This window comes from Mercenaria mercenaria, chromosome 3, assembly GCF_021730395.1.
Source record: "Mercenaria mercenaria strain notata chromosome 3, MADL_Memer_1, whole genome shotgun sequence".
NCBI lineage: Eukaryota > Metazoa > Mollusca > Bivalvia > Venerida > Veneridae > Mercenaria > Mercenaria mercenaria.
In genome coordinates this window covers 3759523-3780095 of record NC_069363.1, presented here as the reverse complement: position 1 = coordinate 3780095, position 20573 = coordinate 3759523, and the positions used below count along the sequence as shown (strand labels likewise).

The following is a 20573-nucleotide window of genomic DNA, read 5'->3' as shown; positions in this document are numbered from 1 at the left end:
AAATAGCAAAAGCTTTTTCTTTTAAAGGCTAAACAGTTTTAAATCATCTGCAAAAAATGTAAGAACTTTCAGGAATTTAACAAGCCTTTACTAGTAATATTCATGTGGGAATAACTTTCATGTATTTTGTGGGTACGTGTTTCCTATTTATTTCATTTTTAAACTTTGAAATCCAGGAGTTCCAGCCTTTCTGATTCAGTCTGCAAAATGCTGTGCAAATGAAATTAAATCATTTCACAGACAGTTATGTCACTTTCCTCACAGGTGAAGAACAAATGACTTCAGAAAAATCATTTTCTATCAAATTTATCTACTTTATCTCTGCAGTAGTTCTTGAACAATATGTAACATCTGTCTAAAACATGACATGACAATTCATTATTAGCTGTGGTTTCATACCTGACCATCTCTCCCTATCTTGACTGGACGGTTTTCATTCCAATTGTTGTGTAGGTGTGTTGTCTTCATAAAATCGAGTTCACGCCTAGAAATTACATCAACAAGTACATTCATGTTTATGACATACAACCATTTACATTTGCTAAGACATTAAAAAGTACTGATTTACAAACACATTTTATTTTCAAAGTAAATCCTATTTCTGCCCATAATCGCCAGGCTGAAATAGCAATGTAACAGTGTGTTACTAAGGACTGATGATTTGCACAATTCAACACAAATTTTTCATGTGTCTACAACGAGAAAGGAAGGCATACAACAGTTCAGCATGGTTACATAACCTGAACTATTCGTAACAAATAACATGTTTATAAATAAACATCAAATCATATCTAGGATGTCAGTATTGTGGTTTTGCAACAGTTTGTCAAATTCTTTCAGGAGTGGTTGCAATCCAGCTAGATTACAGATCGGCGGTTCTGGCCAAGTGCCTGCCTACGCCTAAAATAATGTTCTTCACTAAATGCACCTTGGTCTTTCTTCTTCTTCATTAAAACCTAGAAACTCACCATATCACCTTAACTGCATCAGTGTTACCAAAACCACATCAAAACAAATTGAAGATGGGTTTTTAAAGACCTTCCTATAATGTAAGAATAAACATTTCTTTTATATACAAATGCACAAGTTTCTCTAGAAGCTGAACTACCTACCTGCTTATCCAATCGAGTTTGAAGACTCCACTTAATGCCTTAGCGCTGAGACCTGGAGGCAATACCCACCGTATTGGTGGATGATCTTTTGTAGATGGCGCTGCTAACCTGGCACAGCCTGTGTTAAAATATTCCTAACACATTTAGATAACCAAATAACATCACACAACCTAGTTTTCACATTCAAAGTTTTTTACATGTCATCCAAATTTACACATAAATGCAGTCACTGTAAGTGTGAAATTCATCCTCTACCCATACTTATACAGCACAATCTGACAAGAGGGGCTGAGCTAGAGAAATCTGCCAAATTGGAGAGAAGCTTCACATACAGACATGTCCTAGCTCTTGTTGAACAGACATCCTGGTTTTTTAACTTGCCATGCAGAAAACAAGTGTATGCCTTCCTGGTCCTCCAAAGGTTCTAACCAGTAGTGTTAAGTGGAAAATCCTATGAATAGCATTTCAGAAATTCAAGTGCATAGGCCAAGAAAATATTAATACCTCAAAACTTTGCGCTATCTATAGTACTGTATTTTCTTGTAAATGATATTCATCTGTTGAAAGATATACGTTATAAGACAGGATACAGTGTTTCAATTCAATGGTAGTATTTGTGACTATATCTAGTGGTTATATACTTAACAAATGACCATTACATGTACATATAAAGAGCCATGCAAGTGATAGAAAGGAAGCAACAACCCATCTATGACCAAATCAAGAACTTGGGGAGACAAAATATCAGTAACTTATACTACATATTGCATCATCAAATCTTTAAACGATCCTTGTTTCATGCATTCTTTGCATCTTTCAAAATAATTACAACAGGAGTTACTGGACATTGTCAATCACACTTAAACTCCATGAAATAACAGAATTCACTTAGTTTTCTCTCTGATGGAAACTAACACAGCTGAACTTTATCCAGATGTAAATAGTTTACTGCAAACTTACCTTTGTAATTCAGTATATGTACACTGAAAATGCAGCACCTACCTTGAAATTTACCACTCTCTTTCACAGAAAATACAAGAATCACATTATCACATTCCTGCAAATAAACAGAAGCAAACTTCGTAAGTTTTCATTTTTTCACTTAAGATCTAACAATCCCTTCAAACTATTAACTCCAAACTACTTTAATACATAGACCCATTCTATGTGCTACTGATTATAACAAGAAACACACATTTTTGCATTTTTCAAGTTTAAAGCACAAAGTGACAACTGATATACCTAGTTGCTTCAAACATTAAACAGACCTAAAATCAGGAAAATACTGTGAAACCATTTAATTTCGTCGGCACGAAATTTCGTGGTTTTGGCCAAAACGGCTGTTTCGTGGGGACGTATATTCGTGGATTTTCAATTTTTGAAAAAAAAAATTCATAATTTCCACAGGTATCATTTTGTTCTTACATGTGAAACCTACACGTGTCAAACAGGTTACCGAATTTGTAATTTACGCCGCAGGAGATTAGGGAGCGATCATGTGCCAATAAACGACCACGTTATCTATAATTGTACGACCCCTAATTTGCATAACTTAATGAAACTGTGAAATATTCAATATGAAAGTCGGCGCCAATTAAAAGTGTCAAAACTAGACTTTCATCCAAATGTGTTTTTTTTTCAAAATGAATGCGCATCTGCATCTAAAATTACAAGCTGTTGAACTAATGCATGTGTTATTTCCTACCAAGAAACGTGTAATGTGAATTGGGTAATAATGTATCGGACACAAATCTAGTAATTAATTATAATATTTAATAGTCCCAAAGTAATAGTAGTTTACTACGTGTCAGTAAAAATAAAGGCAAGTGTATAAACATTGCAGAGTGGCGCCGAAAAAAATCAAATAACAGCCACAGAATAGTGCGGTTGGCACATGACGCTACGTCAAACTTCTATTTTTAGTATCTACTTTAATTTTGATAAGCATGTTGTCAACAAACTACTGGTAAATGTCTGAGTGAAAGTCAATTTTGTCCTGACGCATACCTATGCTTATCGTTGATGGAGCCTACATTAACTACGTGAAAGCTGCAGGTCTGTACTGCCGCATGTACACAACTACGGATCAGATCGGACAGCTATGGTGTCTTTTTTTGGCCACATTGCGTACAATTAATATTATAGTGGGCACAATTATTTTGTTCGTTGGGACTTAATTTCATGGTTGAGCTGAACCACGAAATCCACCAAAATAATCCTCCACGAATAATAATGATTTCACAGTATACAATTTAAAATCAAAACCCAAATTATTCCTTTATTTCATGGTTGCATCCTCCTATACAATCAAAATTATTGTACGACTCCTTATATAAATTGCCAGTCTATAGTTCTTGCTAACTGACCTGTAAGTTCACACATTTCTTGGGCTTAAGTCAAAACCTGACAAAAAACAACTTTAATATTCCCGTATATGTCATACAATAAAACACCAACTGAATGGCTTGCCAATCAATAGTCAAAATGATCTGCCCTTAGTCCTTGCCATTCAAGTGTATATTGTATTAAGCAGCCAGAAAATGCAGTGACAATGGCTGCTTAAAACAGGAGGCTGTTCAGTCAGGTAGTAATTAGAACAATGTCAACTTGCAAAGTTAATCAACCAGCTAACTATAGCAAGTGGCTCCTTAACACAGATGGCAATTAAGGAAAGTTCAACAGTTGATCTAAATATAGAGTTCTTCAATATGGACAAGAAGGGTTATTCCAAGTAATAGGAACTTACCCTGTAAGCCTGATTAAGTCTAGCTTCATTCTGTGGAGGGGTAGACCAGACACATTTTGCCTTTGCTAATGCCACATTCTCATGATTGTTACTCTTCACAAGATAGTATCTTGCATTCTTAAAGAAATATTTCAACTTCTTCTTCCGTGCTGCAAGGACAATAAATTTTGTAAGAAACTATCACAACACAGAATATCAGCAACAAGTTGTGTCTAAAACAGTTTAAACTGGAACATGAAATAAACAAAACTGATATAAAGTTAATATTATGTAACATAATCAAAACTAAATATTATGTAACATAATCATAGTGTAACAAGACCAACTACACGGTTTTTCGCAAAAAAAAAAAAAGCATGTCTTTATCCAAAATGGAAGATCACAACAGGTTAAACTTTGAAATGAATCTTGCTGCATTTAGATCCATGTGTTCTCTTTTCACACAAGGTCCACTACACATTGTAACTGGAAATGAATCCTGTTGCCCTTAGATCAATGTACTTTCTATTCACAAGCGCTCTACTATGCAATGTGAAAATTGGAAAAGCTTCTTGTAGCATTCAGATCCATGTGTTTGTCATTTTCTCGCCGTCTTAAGCACAGATTTGACTGTATTAACATTCTATGATTTTATCATGATAGCAGAAGTACCATTTCACATTCTTACCTTTCTCTTCATCATCAACTGATTTCTTACTGCCTTTATCACTACCCTCATCACCAGACTTTTCATCATCATCATCGTCCTCCTCTTCTTCCTCACTTTTATCCCACTCTATTGGTGAGATTGCTCGTCCATCTGACGATTTTCTTTTTCGGGACTTCCCCTCTTCGTCCCCACCTTCACCATCAGATTCTACAGTGTAACATTCACAGGTCACATCAATTTTAGTCTTTTAACAAGAGCTGTCTCCATAGGATGACATATGCCCCCGATGGCACTTTGAATGAGTAGTTATGGCCGATGTTAGAGTTTAGGACCTTTGACCTACGGAGCTGGGTCTTGCGCGCGACACGTCGTCTTACTGTGTCACACATTCATGCGTAGTTATTTTAAAATCCATGCATGAATGACAAAGATATGGACCAGACAAGCCCATCAATGCACTATCATGAAAAATGACCTTTAACGTCTAAGTGTGACCTTGACCTTTGAGCTACGGACCTGGGTCTTGCGCGCGACACGTCGTCTTACTGTGGTACACATTCATGCCAAGTTATTTGAAAATCCATCCATCGATGACAAAGATATGGACCGGACACGCCCATCAATGCACTATCCTTTAATGTCTAAGTGTGACCTTGACCTTTGAGCTACGGACCTGGGTCTTGCGCGCGACACGTCGTCTTACTGTGGTACACATTCATGCCAAGTTATTTGAAAATCCATCCATCGATGACAAAGATATGGACCGGACACGAAAATTGCGGACAGACTGACAGACCAACAGACGGTTCAAAAACTATATGCCTCCCTTCGGGGGCATAAAAAGCAGCAAACTAATTGTAGATTCTTTTTAATGTAATCAAAAATAGTAAGAACAAGTAGTATAAATGGTATTTTAAAGAAACATTTCGGTTTCATGCTGAAGCTATGTTATAGCACTGAAACTGGATTACTTGCACTTCAGCTGATAAATTAATAATGTACCACAACATAAATTTTTACTGATGGATCCAGTCTGCCACAGTACTTTCATGTCAAAACCCCACAAATTTCTTATTTGCTTTATTACATCATAATATGAACTTTCATGAGGTACAATATATACATCTGCAAACAATGCAATGAAGTGAAAAACCTTTCAACAGATTCTCTTACATATTTAATTCTAGCAAAACTGCAAAACATCTATGATGTTCTTCATAAAATCAAATTATTCAATTTTTGTGTCCTTAATTCTTTTAGAATAAGATATGGCTTTCCTTAATTAATTTGAATATCCAATCAGAACAAGCATTGAATAATGAGGCAAGTCTTGTTACAAACATTTAACATTAATTTCTAAGCGATCATTCTTTTACACATTTTAAAACTGATATCTTAACATAGCTTCCTTCAACCACGTACCACAGATCATCCATAACTGTTAACATGTTAATATATACCCATTTCTGATCCACCACCAGACAGGACATCCTGACTGTGCTGTTCACTGGTCTCACTACGAGTGTCAAAGTCGTTCTCCATCACCTCTGGATTTAGGATCTCCTCTGACGTTTCGTGTAAGTTACTATCATTCACATCACTATTGTTAAAGGATAACTCATGATCCGCTGTAAAATCAATACCCATATGCACAGAGCTTCACCCTCATTGAGTTTGTCAGACCTTCAAATGGTTTACTTTTATGACAGTATCTTATTGTTTTCAGAACCTAAATCAATTCCATCACTTATGCTGATAAAGAAAATGACACCACAAAACCATTTTAGCAATAATTCCCCTCCCTTACCACCCAACAATGCTGAAATGACAATAACAGTTATCAGCTCTGTTGAAAGGTTTCTTCTATTTCATAAAATCATACTGGTAATATAACTCAAAAGCACTATACATGACAGCCATGCAAAAAAAAGAAACCAAAAATACTGTCAAAACTAAAAACATCTACACAGAAAAAAAGGATATAAATAAATACATGTTTTATTTTCCAATTAAGTACCTATAGAAGTCTTTTCCAATTCGTAATCTTGTAGTATATCAACGATATCTGCATCTTTCATTGTCTCCTTCGATGTCTTGACCAAATCCAGGAGCTCTGCCTCTGTAGAAAAGAGACAGCTCCGGATTAGCCAAAGAACTATGTATTTATGCATACTAAATATGACTTGTGTTTCCAATTAACCTTTCCAATGAATTACGGACATATTTTCAAAGACTGCTTGAAAATAGTACATTTGTATCATGTTCTATGAACATGAAATAATTTTAACAAAGGTTTCTGTTTTACTGACCATACTGATTTGTGAACTGGCATCAAGTTTATCAAATAAAAATATTTCACCAACTTAAAAGTAAATATTTACATGCTTTTCCATACATTTACAACCCCTGACTAAACTGTAACTAAAAGAAAACAAGAGCTCGTTGAACACGAAATGCCCCCCTTGATGCATTCAGTAACTGCACAAGGAACAGAAATTATTTGCTCACTGTAAACAAAAGTTCTACTGTTCTGGTTCAATGTGACATTGACCTTTGACCTATTGACCTCAAAATCAACAGGGGTCATCTCCTGGTCATGATCAACCTCCCTATCAAGTTTAGTGATCCTAGGCCCAAGCGTTCTCAAGGTATCGTCTGGAAAGGGTTTAACTGTTCGGGGTCAATGTGACCTTGACCTTTAGCCTACAGATCTCAAAATCTATAAGGGTCATCTACAGGTCATGACCAACCTCCCTATCAAGTTTCATGATCCTAGGCCCAAGCATTCTCAAGTTATTGTCTGGAAACGGTTTAAATGTTCCGGGTCACTGTAACCTTGACCTTTGACCTACTGACCTTAAAATCAATAGAGTCGCCCGCCCACTTAGCTCAGTAGGTAGAGTGTTGGTCTACGGATCGTGGGGTCATAAGTTAGATCCTCGGGCAGGGCGTATGTTCTCCGTGACTATTTGATAAACGACATTGTGTCTGAAATCATTAGTCCTCCACCTCTGATTCATGTGGGGAAGTTGGCAGTTACTTGCGGAGAACAGGTTTGTACTGGTACGGAATCCAGGAACACTGGTTAGGTTAACTGCCCGCCATAACATGACTGAAATACTGTTGAAAAACGGCGTTAAACCCAAAACAAACAATAAAATCAATAGGGGTCATCTGCTGGTCATGATGAACCTCACTATCATCTTTCATGACCCTTGGCCCAAGCGTTCTCAAGTTATCGTCCAGAAACCGTTTTAACTGTTCCTGGCCAATCTGACCTTGAACTTTGACCAAATGGCCTCAAAATCAATAGGGGTCATCTGCTGGTCATGATCAATCTCCCTATCGACTTTCCTGATTCTAGGCCCAAGCGTTCTTGAGTTATTGCCCGGAAACCGTTTTACTGTTCCTGGTCACTGTGACCTTGAACTTTGACCTACTGACCTCAAAATCAATAGGGGTCATTTGCTGATCATGATCAACCTCCCTATCAACTTTCACGATCCTAGGCCCAAGCAATCTTGAGTTATCATCTGGAAACCATTTAACTGTTCCTGGTCACTGTGACCTTGAACTTTGACCTCAAAATCAATAGGGGTCATCTGCTGGTCATGACCTACCTCCCTATCAACTTTCATGATCCTAGGCCAAAGCGTTTTTCAGTTATCATCCGGAAACCATTTAAATGTTCAGGGTCACTGTGACCTTGACCTTTGACATACAGATCTCAAAATCAAGAGGGGTCATCTGCAGGTGATGACCAACCTTCCTATTAACTTTCATGATCCTAGGCCCAAGTGTTCTAGATTTATCACCCGGAAACGGATTGGTCTACATACAGACCGACTCTACATACAGACCGACAGACAGACCGACCAACATCTGCAAAACAATATACCCCTCCTTCTTCAAAGCGGGGCATAAATATATGCTCTTCTTACAAAGTATAAAGGTGCAGTAGTTTCAAGCAAGATCAAAATTATACAGCTAGAGTTCCACCGAAAGCAAACTTTTACCAGTTCTCTTTATTTAACCAAATGGTGTCATTTTCTTTAAACAAAAATATTTACTTTTATTTTTTTTTCAAAAAAGACTTCGCAATGCAACTTTAAATTCACCAATAAACCATTTGAAAGCTTATGAATTCGAAATTGTTGCTTTTTATCATATATGCATTGTGAATCATATCAGTGCACTTCTCATGACTATAATATATTTGCACACATATAAACAAGAGCTGTCCATTTGACAGCATGCTCGACTTTTCAAAATTATCACAGTCATAATGGCACTACCACACATAGCTGTCGCCTTTAAATACATTTGTACATATATAAAGTTCATCAAACTTGGTTATGTAAACATTATGTTTGAGGACTAGGAAGTCTTGTGTGAAGTTTTAATCCAATGTAGATGTTACCAACATACAGCTTCACAGTTACCACAGTGACATGCAAAATCTTAACCAAATTTTCTATGTAAAAAAATAGAGTTTTTACAGTTAATTCAACCAAAAGTAAAATAACTTAGTTATTTAAATATGTTCGATGACTAGGAAGTTTTGTGTGAAGTTCCAATCAAATACATGGAATGGTCACCTACATGTGTCCTTAAATGCAAAACATAAGCAAGGGTTGATGCAGACTGTAATGATAAAACTCAGGTGAGTAGAATAGCACTCACTACTCCTCTACCAGTCAAGCTAAAAACAACTACTTAAACTCAACAAAGACAAGCTCATGCAACACCATATGAGCCCCGTGCCATGGGAAAACCAACATAGTGGCTTTGCGACCAGCAAGTCTGGTCAGGATCCATGCTGTTCGCTAACAGTTTCTCTAATAGCAATTGGTTATGAAAGTGAACAGCATGGATCCTGACCAGACTTGCTGGTCGCAAAGCCACTATGTTGGTTTTCTCATGGCGTGGCTCATATGGCATTAACTCTTTACATCAAGTAATCAAAGGTGTCATATTAAAATTTAGCCCAACTCTCTTTTCATGTCTAAACTTAGACTTTGAATACTGTTTGCGGACTAAAACACATTTGATGTCAACTCTACCTATTTTTTAGAATAAGCCTGGAATTCCAAAAGCATTATCTCTTTAACAGTGAAAGTCATCAGCTTCAACAAAGAAACTTTTCCTCCCTCTCGATCTTTGCACAACTTTAATAAAACCTAACCCAGTAAACTCCAAACAATTCTCCAAGCAACACCAAACTAATACTGCAGTATTACTGTTTCACAGAGTTTTTATAGAAATATTCAGAGCCATATACCACAGCAAACATACCTGGATCTGTGTTGTTTTTATCATCATCATCTTTGTCTTCTATCTCGGCATCATCTTCCTCCGCTACCTCTGTAACTACCGCCTTACGTGCCTTCTTTTCAGCTGTTGCTTTTGTGGCTAAAATAAACAAGAGGATCATTGGCTTTAAAGCGCTCACCTAGGTTTCTTCTATGTTAGCCTACATTACATACATGTCACACACATTTTTGAACCTAGGGCAATAATTTGAACAATTACGGTAGGCAGTACAACTCTTGACATCACACACCAAATGTCAAGGCTCTAGCTATTATGGATTCAGAGAAGATTTTCAAAGTTTCTTATATACTGTGAAATCATTTTTATTTGTGTAGGATGAATTTTTGCGTATTTCGCGCTAGGACCGATGCCTGAATTTAAGACCACACTATTTTTATTTTTTGATTATATTTTTACATAACTAAAATTGAAAATGCGCGAATTAAAGCCCACGCGAAACAGTTCTTTTCCACGTTTGTGCGAAATTTCATGTTAGCGAATTTAAATGATTTCACAGTATATGCCTATAATAAGTACATACCAAAACAAAGGAACGTGGCCATTTTTTACCTTAATGCAATAATTTGGACAAGTATGGTAGAGAGTAAAACTCTTATATCACATGCCAAATATCAAAGCTCTAGAGAAAAAGATTTTTAAAGCGTGATAGCTGAAACCTATTTTTAACCAAAAAGACCCATATGTTCAATGAACTGAACCATTTGAACAACTTTGAAAGAGGGCTACCCAGAGATCATTTGTGTCAAGTTTCATCAAAATCCACTCTGTGATTTTGGAGGAGATGTTTAAAGAAATTGATGATGAAAAGTGACCATGCACTCTGGAGGCCATGTTTTTTGACAAATCTGAAAATTCGAATATTTGTAGGTCACACAAGGACAAATTGTGTGAAATTATTTTCAAATTGGGATAACGGTTTTATACAAGAAGATTTTCTAAGTTTCTACTATATACATATAGGGAAAAGTGACCACGCCCCCAAGCAGCCATGTTTTTTGATGAATCAGAATAATTTGAACAATCTTGGTAGAGCATCACACAAGAACCATTTGTGTAAAATTGTTTTAAAATCGGGCTAGCAGTTTCACACAAGAAGATTTTAGTTTCCATTATGTATATCAGGGATATAAACTAGCTGTTTTTATTTAGGAGCCCAGACTGTCAAAAATAAATGTTTAATATTAGGTATATGGGCATTTTCTCCAACAATTTAGGGGCCCTGCTCAAAATCTAGGGGCCATGGGCTACTGGGCCTCTGCTAATTTGTGCTCAGGTGAGCTAAACACAGAACAAACTCCAAAGTTTGTGCTCAACTTGAAACTCTGACTAAATCAAACAATGAACAATTTTCTCATTTAATATCTGATTAATAGAAACTACAGATTGCTTTTATTTAAAGAACCACTTCATTTAAACAGGAAAGTGAATTGATATACACTATCCAGCCATATGGTAAAGACAGTCTGTGACAAGTTTTCTTTTTTAAATAGAAACGAAAATAACCAAAATGACCTCTCCTCTTGGTACCCATGTTTTTTTGACAAATCAAGACTATTTTAACAACCTTGGTCCTGTGGGTAGAGGGTCACCCAAGTAATTTATCTGTGAAATTCTAAGATAGGACTGGCAGTTTCTAGTTTCTGACAGGAAGATTTTTACTGGTTCTCTATACATACACAGGAAAAAGTGACCACACACTTGACAAATCAAACATCAAGCTGCGTTTTCAAAACACAAAACCATACCCCTGATATATGACCAAAAATGTTTTTTTTTTTTTTTTTTGAGGTTTTAAATTTAAAGGTGAAGATCATAATGAAGGTAACAGTCATCTACATACAGGTCAGTTTGCAGGTCTTGCTAAAAGGATTGAGGAGTGTGAGTATGAACTAAATCAGGTCATTTATGTAGGCTGTAGGCAGTCTGGTTACTACGTATGGACAGACAAACAGACAGTTCAACACCTACAATGCCGCAGGGGCATAAAAGCTTGAAAAATCTTTGGACATGGCAACCAGAGCTCCAAGTAGAATTTCTTTAAACAATTTTGACAGGAAACCACTTAAGTAACATTCCTTAAAAGTTTGGGTGAAATCTGGTGGAGATGTTGTTTGAAGAAACTAATGGACATCAGAGGCAGACAGGAAATATAGAGAGACAAGAGCTGTCTCCATAGGATGACACATGCCCCCGATGGCACTTTGAATGAATATTTATGGCCGATGTTAGAGTTTAGGACCTTTGACCTACGGACCTCGGTCTTGTGCGCGACACGTCATCTTACTGTGGTACACATTCATGCCCAATAATTTTAAAATCCATGCATGAATGACAAAGATATGGACCGGACACGCCCATCAATGCCCTATCATGAAATATGACCTTTAACGTCCAAGTGTGACCTTGACCTTTGAGCTACGGACCTGGGTCTTGTGCGTGACACGTCATCTTACTGTGGTACACATTCATGCCAAGTTATTTGAAAATCCATCCATGGATGACAAAGATATGGACCGGACACAAATGCACTATCGTGAAAAATGACCTTTAACGTCTAAGTGTGACCTTGACCTTTGAGCTACAGACCTGGGTATTGCGCGCGACACGTCGTCTTACTGTGGTACACATTCATGCCAAGTTATTTGAAAATCCATCCATCGATGACAAAGATATGGACCGGACACAAATGCAGTATCATGAAAAATGACCTTTAACGTCTAAGTGTGACCTTGACCTTTGAGCTACGGACCTGGGTCTTGCACGCGACACGTCGTCTTACTGTGGTACACATTCATGCCAAGTTATTTGAAAATCTATCTATCGATGACAAAGATATGGACCGGACACGAAAATTGCGGACAGACAGACTGACAGACCAACAAGACAGACGGTTCAAAAACTATATGCCTCCCTTCGGGGGCATAAAAAAGCTCACCTGGTGAGGTGAAAATTGATAAAACGCAAGATTTTAGAATACCTTTAGTTGTGGCTCTTTTTGTAGGCGTTTTCTTTATGGTTTTCTTTGGTGTAGTTTCCTCTGGTGTTTCCTCTGTTTTTGAATTAGCTGCAGTTTCTGCTTTTTTAGCAGCTGCTTTGGCTGCTTGTGTTTTTTTGACAGTAGCTGCTTTGCCTTTTGATTTTGTTGTTTTGGCAGCTACCTTCTTTACAATCTTTTTCTCTGTAAAGTGAAGAATCTCCAACTTTCAATGAATGTGACTGACAAACTGACAATGTGCATACACAGTATTGAATTTATTATCATATTAATAATTCACTGTAAATATAGAGAATTGCTGCTTAATACGCTCTCATGCTGTATGTGTATCTACATCAAATTCTGCTCATTTTTATAACTTTTAACCCTTTTTCTTTTCCTAAAAAAGATGTTCCATCTGACTTACTAGTGGTTGTTATTGCTACATTTTCCTCTACATTTTCATTTTCTTCAGTGTTAAGGTCATCATCACCAGGATTTCCATCAAGAATGTCATCTAAAACATTTTCCACTCCTTCACCTTAAATAGACCAAATGTTCAATTAATTTTCATACAGGAAGGTAATAAAACAAGACTATTGCCTAGCAATAGAAGTTCTCCACTGGCTAGTGTTTTTCCCAGGCCTTTTAACCGTGGCGCAGCTCCATGCCCCTTTTCTTATGCGTATTGCCCTCCTCAAGTGCCGCTGGTGCCATGTGCCCTTTTTACTGCTTGTATTCTTAATCTGATATAAATTGATAACACCTGATTGTGTATTTCATGCTTCTCGCAACACACAGTGGGTAACATGTATCGAGCACCTGATTGTGTATTTCATCCAATCTGACTAAAGTACTTGATCTTCTAAACGAAGATCTGAGAATGACCCATTCATATTCGTCTTCTGTATATTTTGGATTTCCAATAGTGCTATATTTATTTTCGCAAATCTATTTTCATTTGAACCAATCAGACAACTTGTTCGAATGTCAGAGTAAGAAAAACTTGCAGTCAGTCCAGGGCTCGAACCTGAGACCTCTCGCTCACAGAGCAAGACAGTGTCCTACCGACTGAGCTAACCGGCTATCTGACATCTTACAGGATTTTTTCTAGCTAATTTGGGAACATAGCCTATACCCCTAGAATTGGGAATTTTGACGCATAAATGTTCCAAACTGGGAAATATTTAGTCCCATAGGATATAGTAAAGCTGTGTGTAAGCACTTTCTCATACACTTGTTTCACATTGTAGAACATGTTTCACATACTTCCATTTACAAAACTGTCCATAACTTGGTAAATTTTTGTGCAATTTTGATGAAATTTTTTTCAGAATGTAGATTGGGAATTTTAGCATTAATTTTGGGAAAAATACATACTTTTTTGCATTGGGAATATAGCCGAAAAACGGCTATAAAAATGGCTGAAAAAAAACCCTGTCTTACGACATAAGAATTGTAGATATCAAAAACCAAGGCTTTTTTAAGCTTGCAGAAAGCTTTTGATTGGCTAGCGGAAGGGTCATCAGAACGAGGTTATCAATAGCTCATGTTCAGATCCTATGCGTAGCGTAATAGATGTACTTTAATCAGATTGTATTTCACCCTTCTCGAAACACAGCGGGTAACATGTATCGAGTGATGTAATGTAACCATGCAGACGACGGTACTTTTGCATACTCTTATATTAGGCACTTAATCAAAGAGCTTTAACAAGAAGCTGCGTTCAATTAATGCTTGATGCCCCGGGTGGCATCCTTGTCGATACAAAGCAACCTAAGTCCAAAACGAGGTCAAGTTCAAGGTCAAGCTGAGGTCAGGTGATGTCTGAAGATGAGGAATGGTCACAGGTTACATCTGTATTAGTATCAAGTCATTCTAGTTATGGGTATTGATGCTAGACGAAACGGTCCCATTTGGTTAACCTCGTACGGACGGACGAACGAACGAACAAATGGACAGACAGGACAATCACTTTATGCCTCCCACATCAGTAGATGCCGGGGGCATAAAAATAGATGTATTATGTGTACCTTAAAGCATTTAAATAGGTTATTTAATTCCAAACTTGACAGATTCATCATTCCTACCCAGCAATTTATATTTTCAGTAGCCTGCCCGCTTAGTTCAGTAGGTAGAGCGTCGGTCTACCAATCGCGAGTTTGATCCTCGGGCGGGGTCATGTTACGGTGGGCAGTTAACCTAACCAATGTTCCTGGATTCTGTACCAGTACAAACCTGTTCTCCGCAAGTAACTGCCAACTTCCCCACATGAATCAGAGGTGGAGGACAAATGATTCCAGACACAATGTCCATTGAATGTCGTTTATCAAACAGTCACGGAGAACATACGCCCAGCCCGAGGATCAAACTCACGACCCCGCGATCCGTAGACCATGTTGCGGTCGGTGCTCTAAGCAGCCATGGTCTGTTAACAGCCCATTTTTCATTTAAAGTCCTCTTTGGTCTTTAGGACTTTTCATAATCCTGATAATATTTCCTTTTGTCGCAATGACCAGCCGGAGTAAATAGGGACGGAGTAAATAATCTGCGTATGCCGATTGGTCATAGTATATATCGGTAATTTTAATTTGTCGATTTAAGTGACGTCATGTGTATTAATAAGACAGTCTCGGAAAACCCAGAATATTGACATTAGGAGAATCTTAAGCTAGTGATGATAATCGGACAGCATTATGATAATCGATTAATCGAATATAATCGGAAGGCCTTCCGAGCGATTAATTGGAAAATAATCGGACTTAAACACTGATCCTTCCGTAACGTATTAACCATTAGCTCACATGACTAACTGTATTAGCATATATTTAGCAGGAGTAGTATAATTGTGTGTGAAGTTTTAGCCCTTATATGCACATATCAGTGTGGCTAATTAAAAAGTATCTTTTATATATTGAGGTATAATGTGGCATTTTTATATGATTTGCACCCAAACGTCTGTGTGACTATCAGGACTCCCTGAGAAACTGACCATGTTGTCAGACCTAACATCTCAATAAAAATGCTATTTTTGTCCCTATTTGCAGGGGTCATGCTGTCGATCGCCACTTGAGCCATTTGCGACAAAAAATTAAATGTGGCTCCGAAATTTTCTAATTGGCGTAAATGGCCCGAAGCTATGTCTGTCTGCAAAACTACAAATATTGCCAGTTTTACGAACCAAAAGGTGTGAAAAATCGATAATCTGTGTAGACACAACATCCGTTATTGAAAGGGAGGGAGCCAATTTGCAAAATTTTTATTTGATCAGGCAGTTAATTGGCGATAATTAGATTATACTTCTTTGATAATTATAATCATCAATTTGTGCACTTGATACGATTTTATGAGCAGTCGGCCGTAAGACAAATTTTCTATGATTGCCGAGGGTTAGTTTGGGCAAAAACAAATAAAAATGCTTTAGACAAGCAGAAATTGTAAGTATTGAATAGCTATGATGATAGAAAAGCAATAAAACATAGGTATTTTATCAAATATTTAATTCCAACTTACGTTTTCCGAATTTGTCACCCGTTTTCGCGACCTTGATTTTCGGATATTTCTGTCATTTCTGACGAGATTTTTTAGTGCAGCCTTAATAAAAAGCCAAGAAAAAGTCTACATTTAAGAAAAAAAATATGACAACTGTTGCAAAAGGAGCTCTTATTTTGAAGTATTTTTCGAGAATAAAACATGCGAAGGCATCGAACCACACCCACTTATAGGCAATGTGCAAAATAAGACTGTTTTTTTTAAACAATTTTTTTTAAATGTGATTTTCAGAATTTTTTTATTAAATGGAGATGTTTATAAAAATAATAATTTTAGAAATTAACACAAATTGATTTTCTAAATAGCTTTTTAAAGGGTTACTAAGAAATATGTAATATGTAATAACTACATTAATTTCTTGAGTAGTATGAGTACTTTGGTACATATAATGTAGTCCTACAAGAACATCAATGCTATGCGCTTTGCCGTTGTTGGCCTCATAACTTTATCTTCGGAAAAAGCAGTGGCTCAGAGAAAAAAATTCCCAGTGTGACCCCTGCTATTTGTACATTTTATTATTGGTTCAAACTTCAATGCCATCCAATTTTTTATTTCTAATTTTCTATTTATAACTATTTCTTGTTTATAAAATCACACAATTACAGCTGCATTTTAAAAATATCTACAAGCACAATGCTGATTGAAACTACGAAGTAAATCAACATACATTACGAACGTGGGAGGGGTACCGTTATTTGCGTTCTTTACGGTATAATCGGCAAATGAAAATCCCCATTTTTTAATTTTCTTTCATTGCTTCACCTTCACATATCTTGTAGAATCCAACTACTTCCACACTGGTGGTATAGTCTTCCCTAGATAGGGGAATATAGTTTTGATTGCGTTATTATTTTGATCAAATGCAGTAATATTGCTTTGCCTCCGTTTTGAAGAGTGGAAAAGAAATGAACCTAAAGCGGAAATACCACCAAAAAGACGCGTAACTCCCGAATAGGCTTAAAACTAGCATAAGTGTCAAATAATCGATTATGCAAGTTCATAATCGATGTTGGCGACTTTTGCTCATTAAATGATCGACAATCGATTATCGGCGAGAATCGGAACATCACTATCCTAAGCCATTCGCGGGCTGGGCGACTATCTTGGAAAACTGACTCGACCAGCTTTAAATCTGGTCGCACTGGGCGAGTGTTAATTTATATCCCTGTGCGCAAGCGATAAAACCAGTAACCTTACACAACCTGTGTGGAATATCTAGTTTAGGCGTTTATGACCTCTCAGTTTTAGCAGTCTGTTACCGGTGATCCGTCCAATGTGCATGGTTCATACAGAATATCAGAGACAAAATTCAAGTACTTTTCAAGGACTTTTCAAGGACTTTTACAATTTTTCAAGCACTATTTTTTTTCAAAACCACGACCTAATCTGAAAAACTTTTATTATGTAATGCAAAAATAAAACAACCATCACTTGTCACACCTTTGAAAATGACGTAATTCGATTATTAGATTGATGTAATTCACTATTTTGCTGAGGTTTATCACTATTCTTGTGATTTTTTAGCACACTCCTACTAATGATACCTCAAAATTTTGTCACACGACGTACAAATACACTTCGTTCTGTCTGCTCTATAGGGCTTCAGCCACTGTTTATATTCGTCTTTTGTCTCCCGCTTACTTGAGTAAACATGTTTATTTTTCTTACTCATTTTAATTCACTGGAAACACTCGCAAATAGCTAAAAATTACGAGTTATTGTTCCCCGTACTTTTTTAAACGGAAACGGAAACATGCAAACGGTGATATAGTAGAAATAGTACTCTGTAAATATCGATAAAGTGTGGCCGTAGACCACTATAATAGCGTACGAGTGACCCGATCCTGCAATTTCACGAATTTATTTCATTTTCTCCGATTTATTTTAAGCCTTAAATTCTTTTTGCAAAGCAAAGTTACGGAAAGAATATTTTCAAGGAGTGAAAGGTCAAATTCAAGTTTTTTTCAAAATTCAAGTACTTTTCCAGGTTTATTAGGGGTTTTGTAATTTTCAAGGAGTTTTCAAGGACTACCATCGAATTCAACGACTTTTCAAGGCCTGTGCGAACCCTGAATGTGCAATGTCTATTTGTGAAAGTTTTATAGGAGTCACGTTTTTCAACGTCCATGTTTTTCAGGCTGATATTTCGTCAGTTTGTGCAAGTTGTACACCACAACAGTGTATGTATTTACTACCCAAAAACGTTATGTTTTCTCAGTATTTGACTACTGTATTATAAGATCTTTTTTAACCGTATTTTCAGTTTAAACCGTACACACTTGGATAGAATAAAGATTAGAAACATTTGACGCCTCTCGTCAGTCTCGTGTTGGTTTGCTTTCGCCACCTAGGGCAGTAAACCACCATGTACAGTGATTTATCCTCCATTATTTTGGTCCTCAATGTTTTGAGGTTTAGATTGCCAGGTACAAATATAAAACAATCTGAACGTCGAATTATTCTGACTAGTCCTGTAGGTGAAATCGCCGTGACGTCACCCATTAACACCTGTTTATCTGGTGGTTGGCAAAACAAATGTTTTTACATCGTTTGTGTATGGGATCAGAATTTTTAATAACTGTTTTGCTCATTTATGGATTTTAAAAATTTAAAAAGTTTTGAAATGCTTACGATTTTCATATTTTCTCATTTAAATATCTTTTTAAAATGAATAACCATTTTAAATGACATATGATTTTAATAGTGGCGTAGCGATGCTCCAAACTTTTAGAAAAAACACTGTAAGTTAAGCATTCTTAGTAAATCCATTTTATTTCGAAATGATAATTAAAAGTTATCAATTAATTGCTTGTTTTATATCCTTTCCATTGACCAAAAACTGATCAGCATTCCCACTGACTTTTTGAAAAGTGGGTACATGTACCCACATACTTCAGACAAGAGGACCATGATGGTCCTGAATCGCTCACCTCTTCCCACATGACCCAGTTTTGAGTAGGATGTCGTTTTTTTTCTATTATTTGACATAGTGACCTAGTTTTTGAGCTCATGCGACTCAGTTTTAAACTTGAACTAGATATTATCAAGATAAAAATTCTGACCAATTTTCATGAAGATCCATTGAAAAATATGGTCTCTAGGTTTTTCTATTATTTGACCTATTGACCTAGTTTTCGAAGGTACGTGACCCTGTTTTGAATTTTACCTAGATATCATCAAGGTGAACATTCTCACTAATTTTCATGAAGATCTCATGAAAAATATGGCCTCTAGAGAGATCACAAGGTTTTTCTATTTTTATACCTACTGGCCTAGTTTTTGACCGCACATGACCCAGTTTCGAAACTTGACCTAGATATCATCAAGGTGAACATTCAGATTAATTTTCATGAAGATCCATTGAAAAATATGGCCTCTAGAGAGGTCAAAAGATTTTGATAACTTTAGACCTACTGACCTAGTTTTTGACCGCAGTTGACTCAGTTTCAAACTTGACTTAGATATCATCAAGATGAACATTCAGACAAACTTTCATACAGATCCTATGAAAAGTATGGCCTCTAGAGAGGTCACAAGGTTTTTTATTATTTGACCTACTGACCTAGTTTTTTAAGGCACGTGACCCAGTTTCAAACTTGACCTAGATCAAGGTGAACATTCTGACCAATTTTTATGGAGATCCATTCACAAGTATGGCCTCTAGAGAGGTCACAAGGTTTTTCTATTTTTAGACCTACTGACCTAGTTTTTGACCGCACATGACCCTGTTTCGAACTTGATCAAGATATCATCAAGATGAACATTCAGACCAATTTTCATACAGATCCAATGAAAAATATGGCCTTTAGAGAGGTCACAAGGTTTTTCTATTATTTGACCTACTGACCTAGTTTTTGAAGGCACATGACCCACTTTCGAACTTGACCTAGATATCATCAAGGTGAACGTTCTGACAAATTTTCATGAAGATGTCATGAAATATATGGCCTCTAGAGAGGTCACAAGGTTTTTCTATTTTTAGCTCACATGTCACAAAGTGACAATGTGAGCTTTTGTGATCACGCAGCGTCCGTCGTCCGTCCGTGCGTGCGTCCGTGCGTGCGTAAACTTTTGCTTGTGACCACTCTAGAGGTCACATTTTTCATGGGATCTTTATGAAAGTTGGTCAGAATGTTTGTCTTGATGATATCTAGGTCAAGTTTGAAACTGGGTCAACTGCGATCAAAAAGTAGGTCAGTAGGTCAA

The 20573-nt window shown here is 36.8% G+C and overlaps 1 protein-coding gene and 1 long non-coding RNA gene across 7 annotated transcripts in view; one reads left to right on the top strand and one right to left on the bottom strand.

Annotated features, from left to right (window-relative positions):
• LOC123525563 (YTH domain-containing protein 1-like) overlaps positions 1-20573 on the bottom strand; it is a 71353-nt gene that overhangs the window by 35002 nt on the left and 15778 nt on the right. For 3 of the 6 annotated variants that reach the window (XM_045304699.2, XM_045304701.2, XM_045304700.2), the window contains exons 2-11: positions 13243-13356; positions 12819-13019; positions 9803-9919; positions 6525-6626; positions 5968-6135; positions 4526-4714; positions 3859-4007; positions 2115-2169; positions 1113-1230; positions 400-484 (exon numbers count right to left, since the gene is read on the bottom strand). In XM_045304699.2, the coding sequence (XP_045160634.2) occupies positions 400-484; positions 1113-1230; positions 2115-2169; positions 3859-4007; positions 4526-4714; positions 5968-6135; positions 6525-6626; positions 9803-9919; positions 12819-13019; positions 13243-13356 (1298 nt within the window). The remainder of the gene's footprint in view (positions 1-399; positions 485-1112; positions 1231-2114; positions 2170-3858; positions 4008-4525; positions 4715-5967; positions 6136-6524; positions 6627-9802; positions 9920-12818; positions 13020-13242; positions 13357-20573) is intronic. The other 3 variants (XM_045304703.2, XM_045304702.2, XM_045304704.2) reach the window with 3 other exon arrangements.
• Positions 1-20573, top strand: part of LOC128555467 (uncharacterized) — a 238562-nt gene that overhangs the window by 206865 nt on the left and 11124 nt on the right. The gene's annotated exons all lie outside the window — the stretch shown is intronic.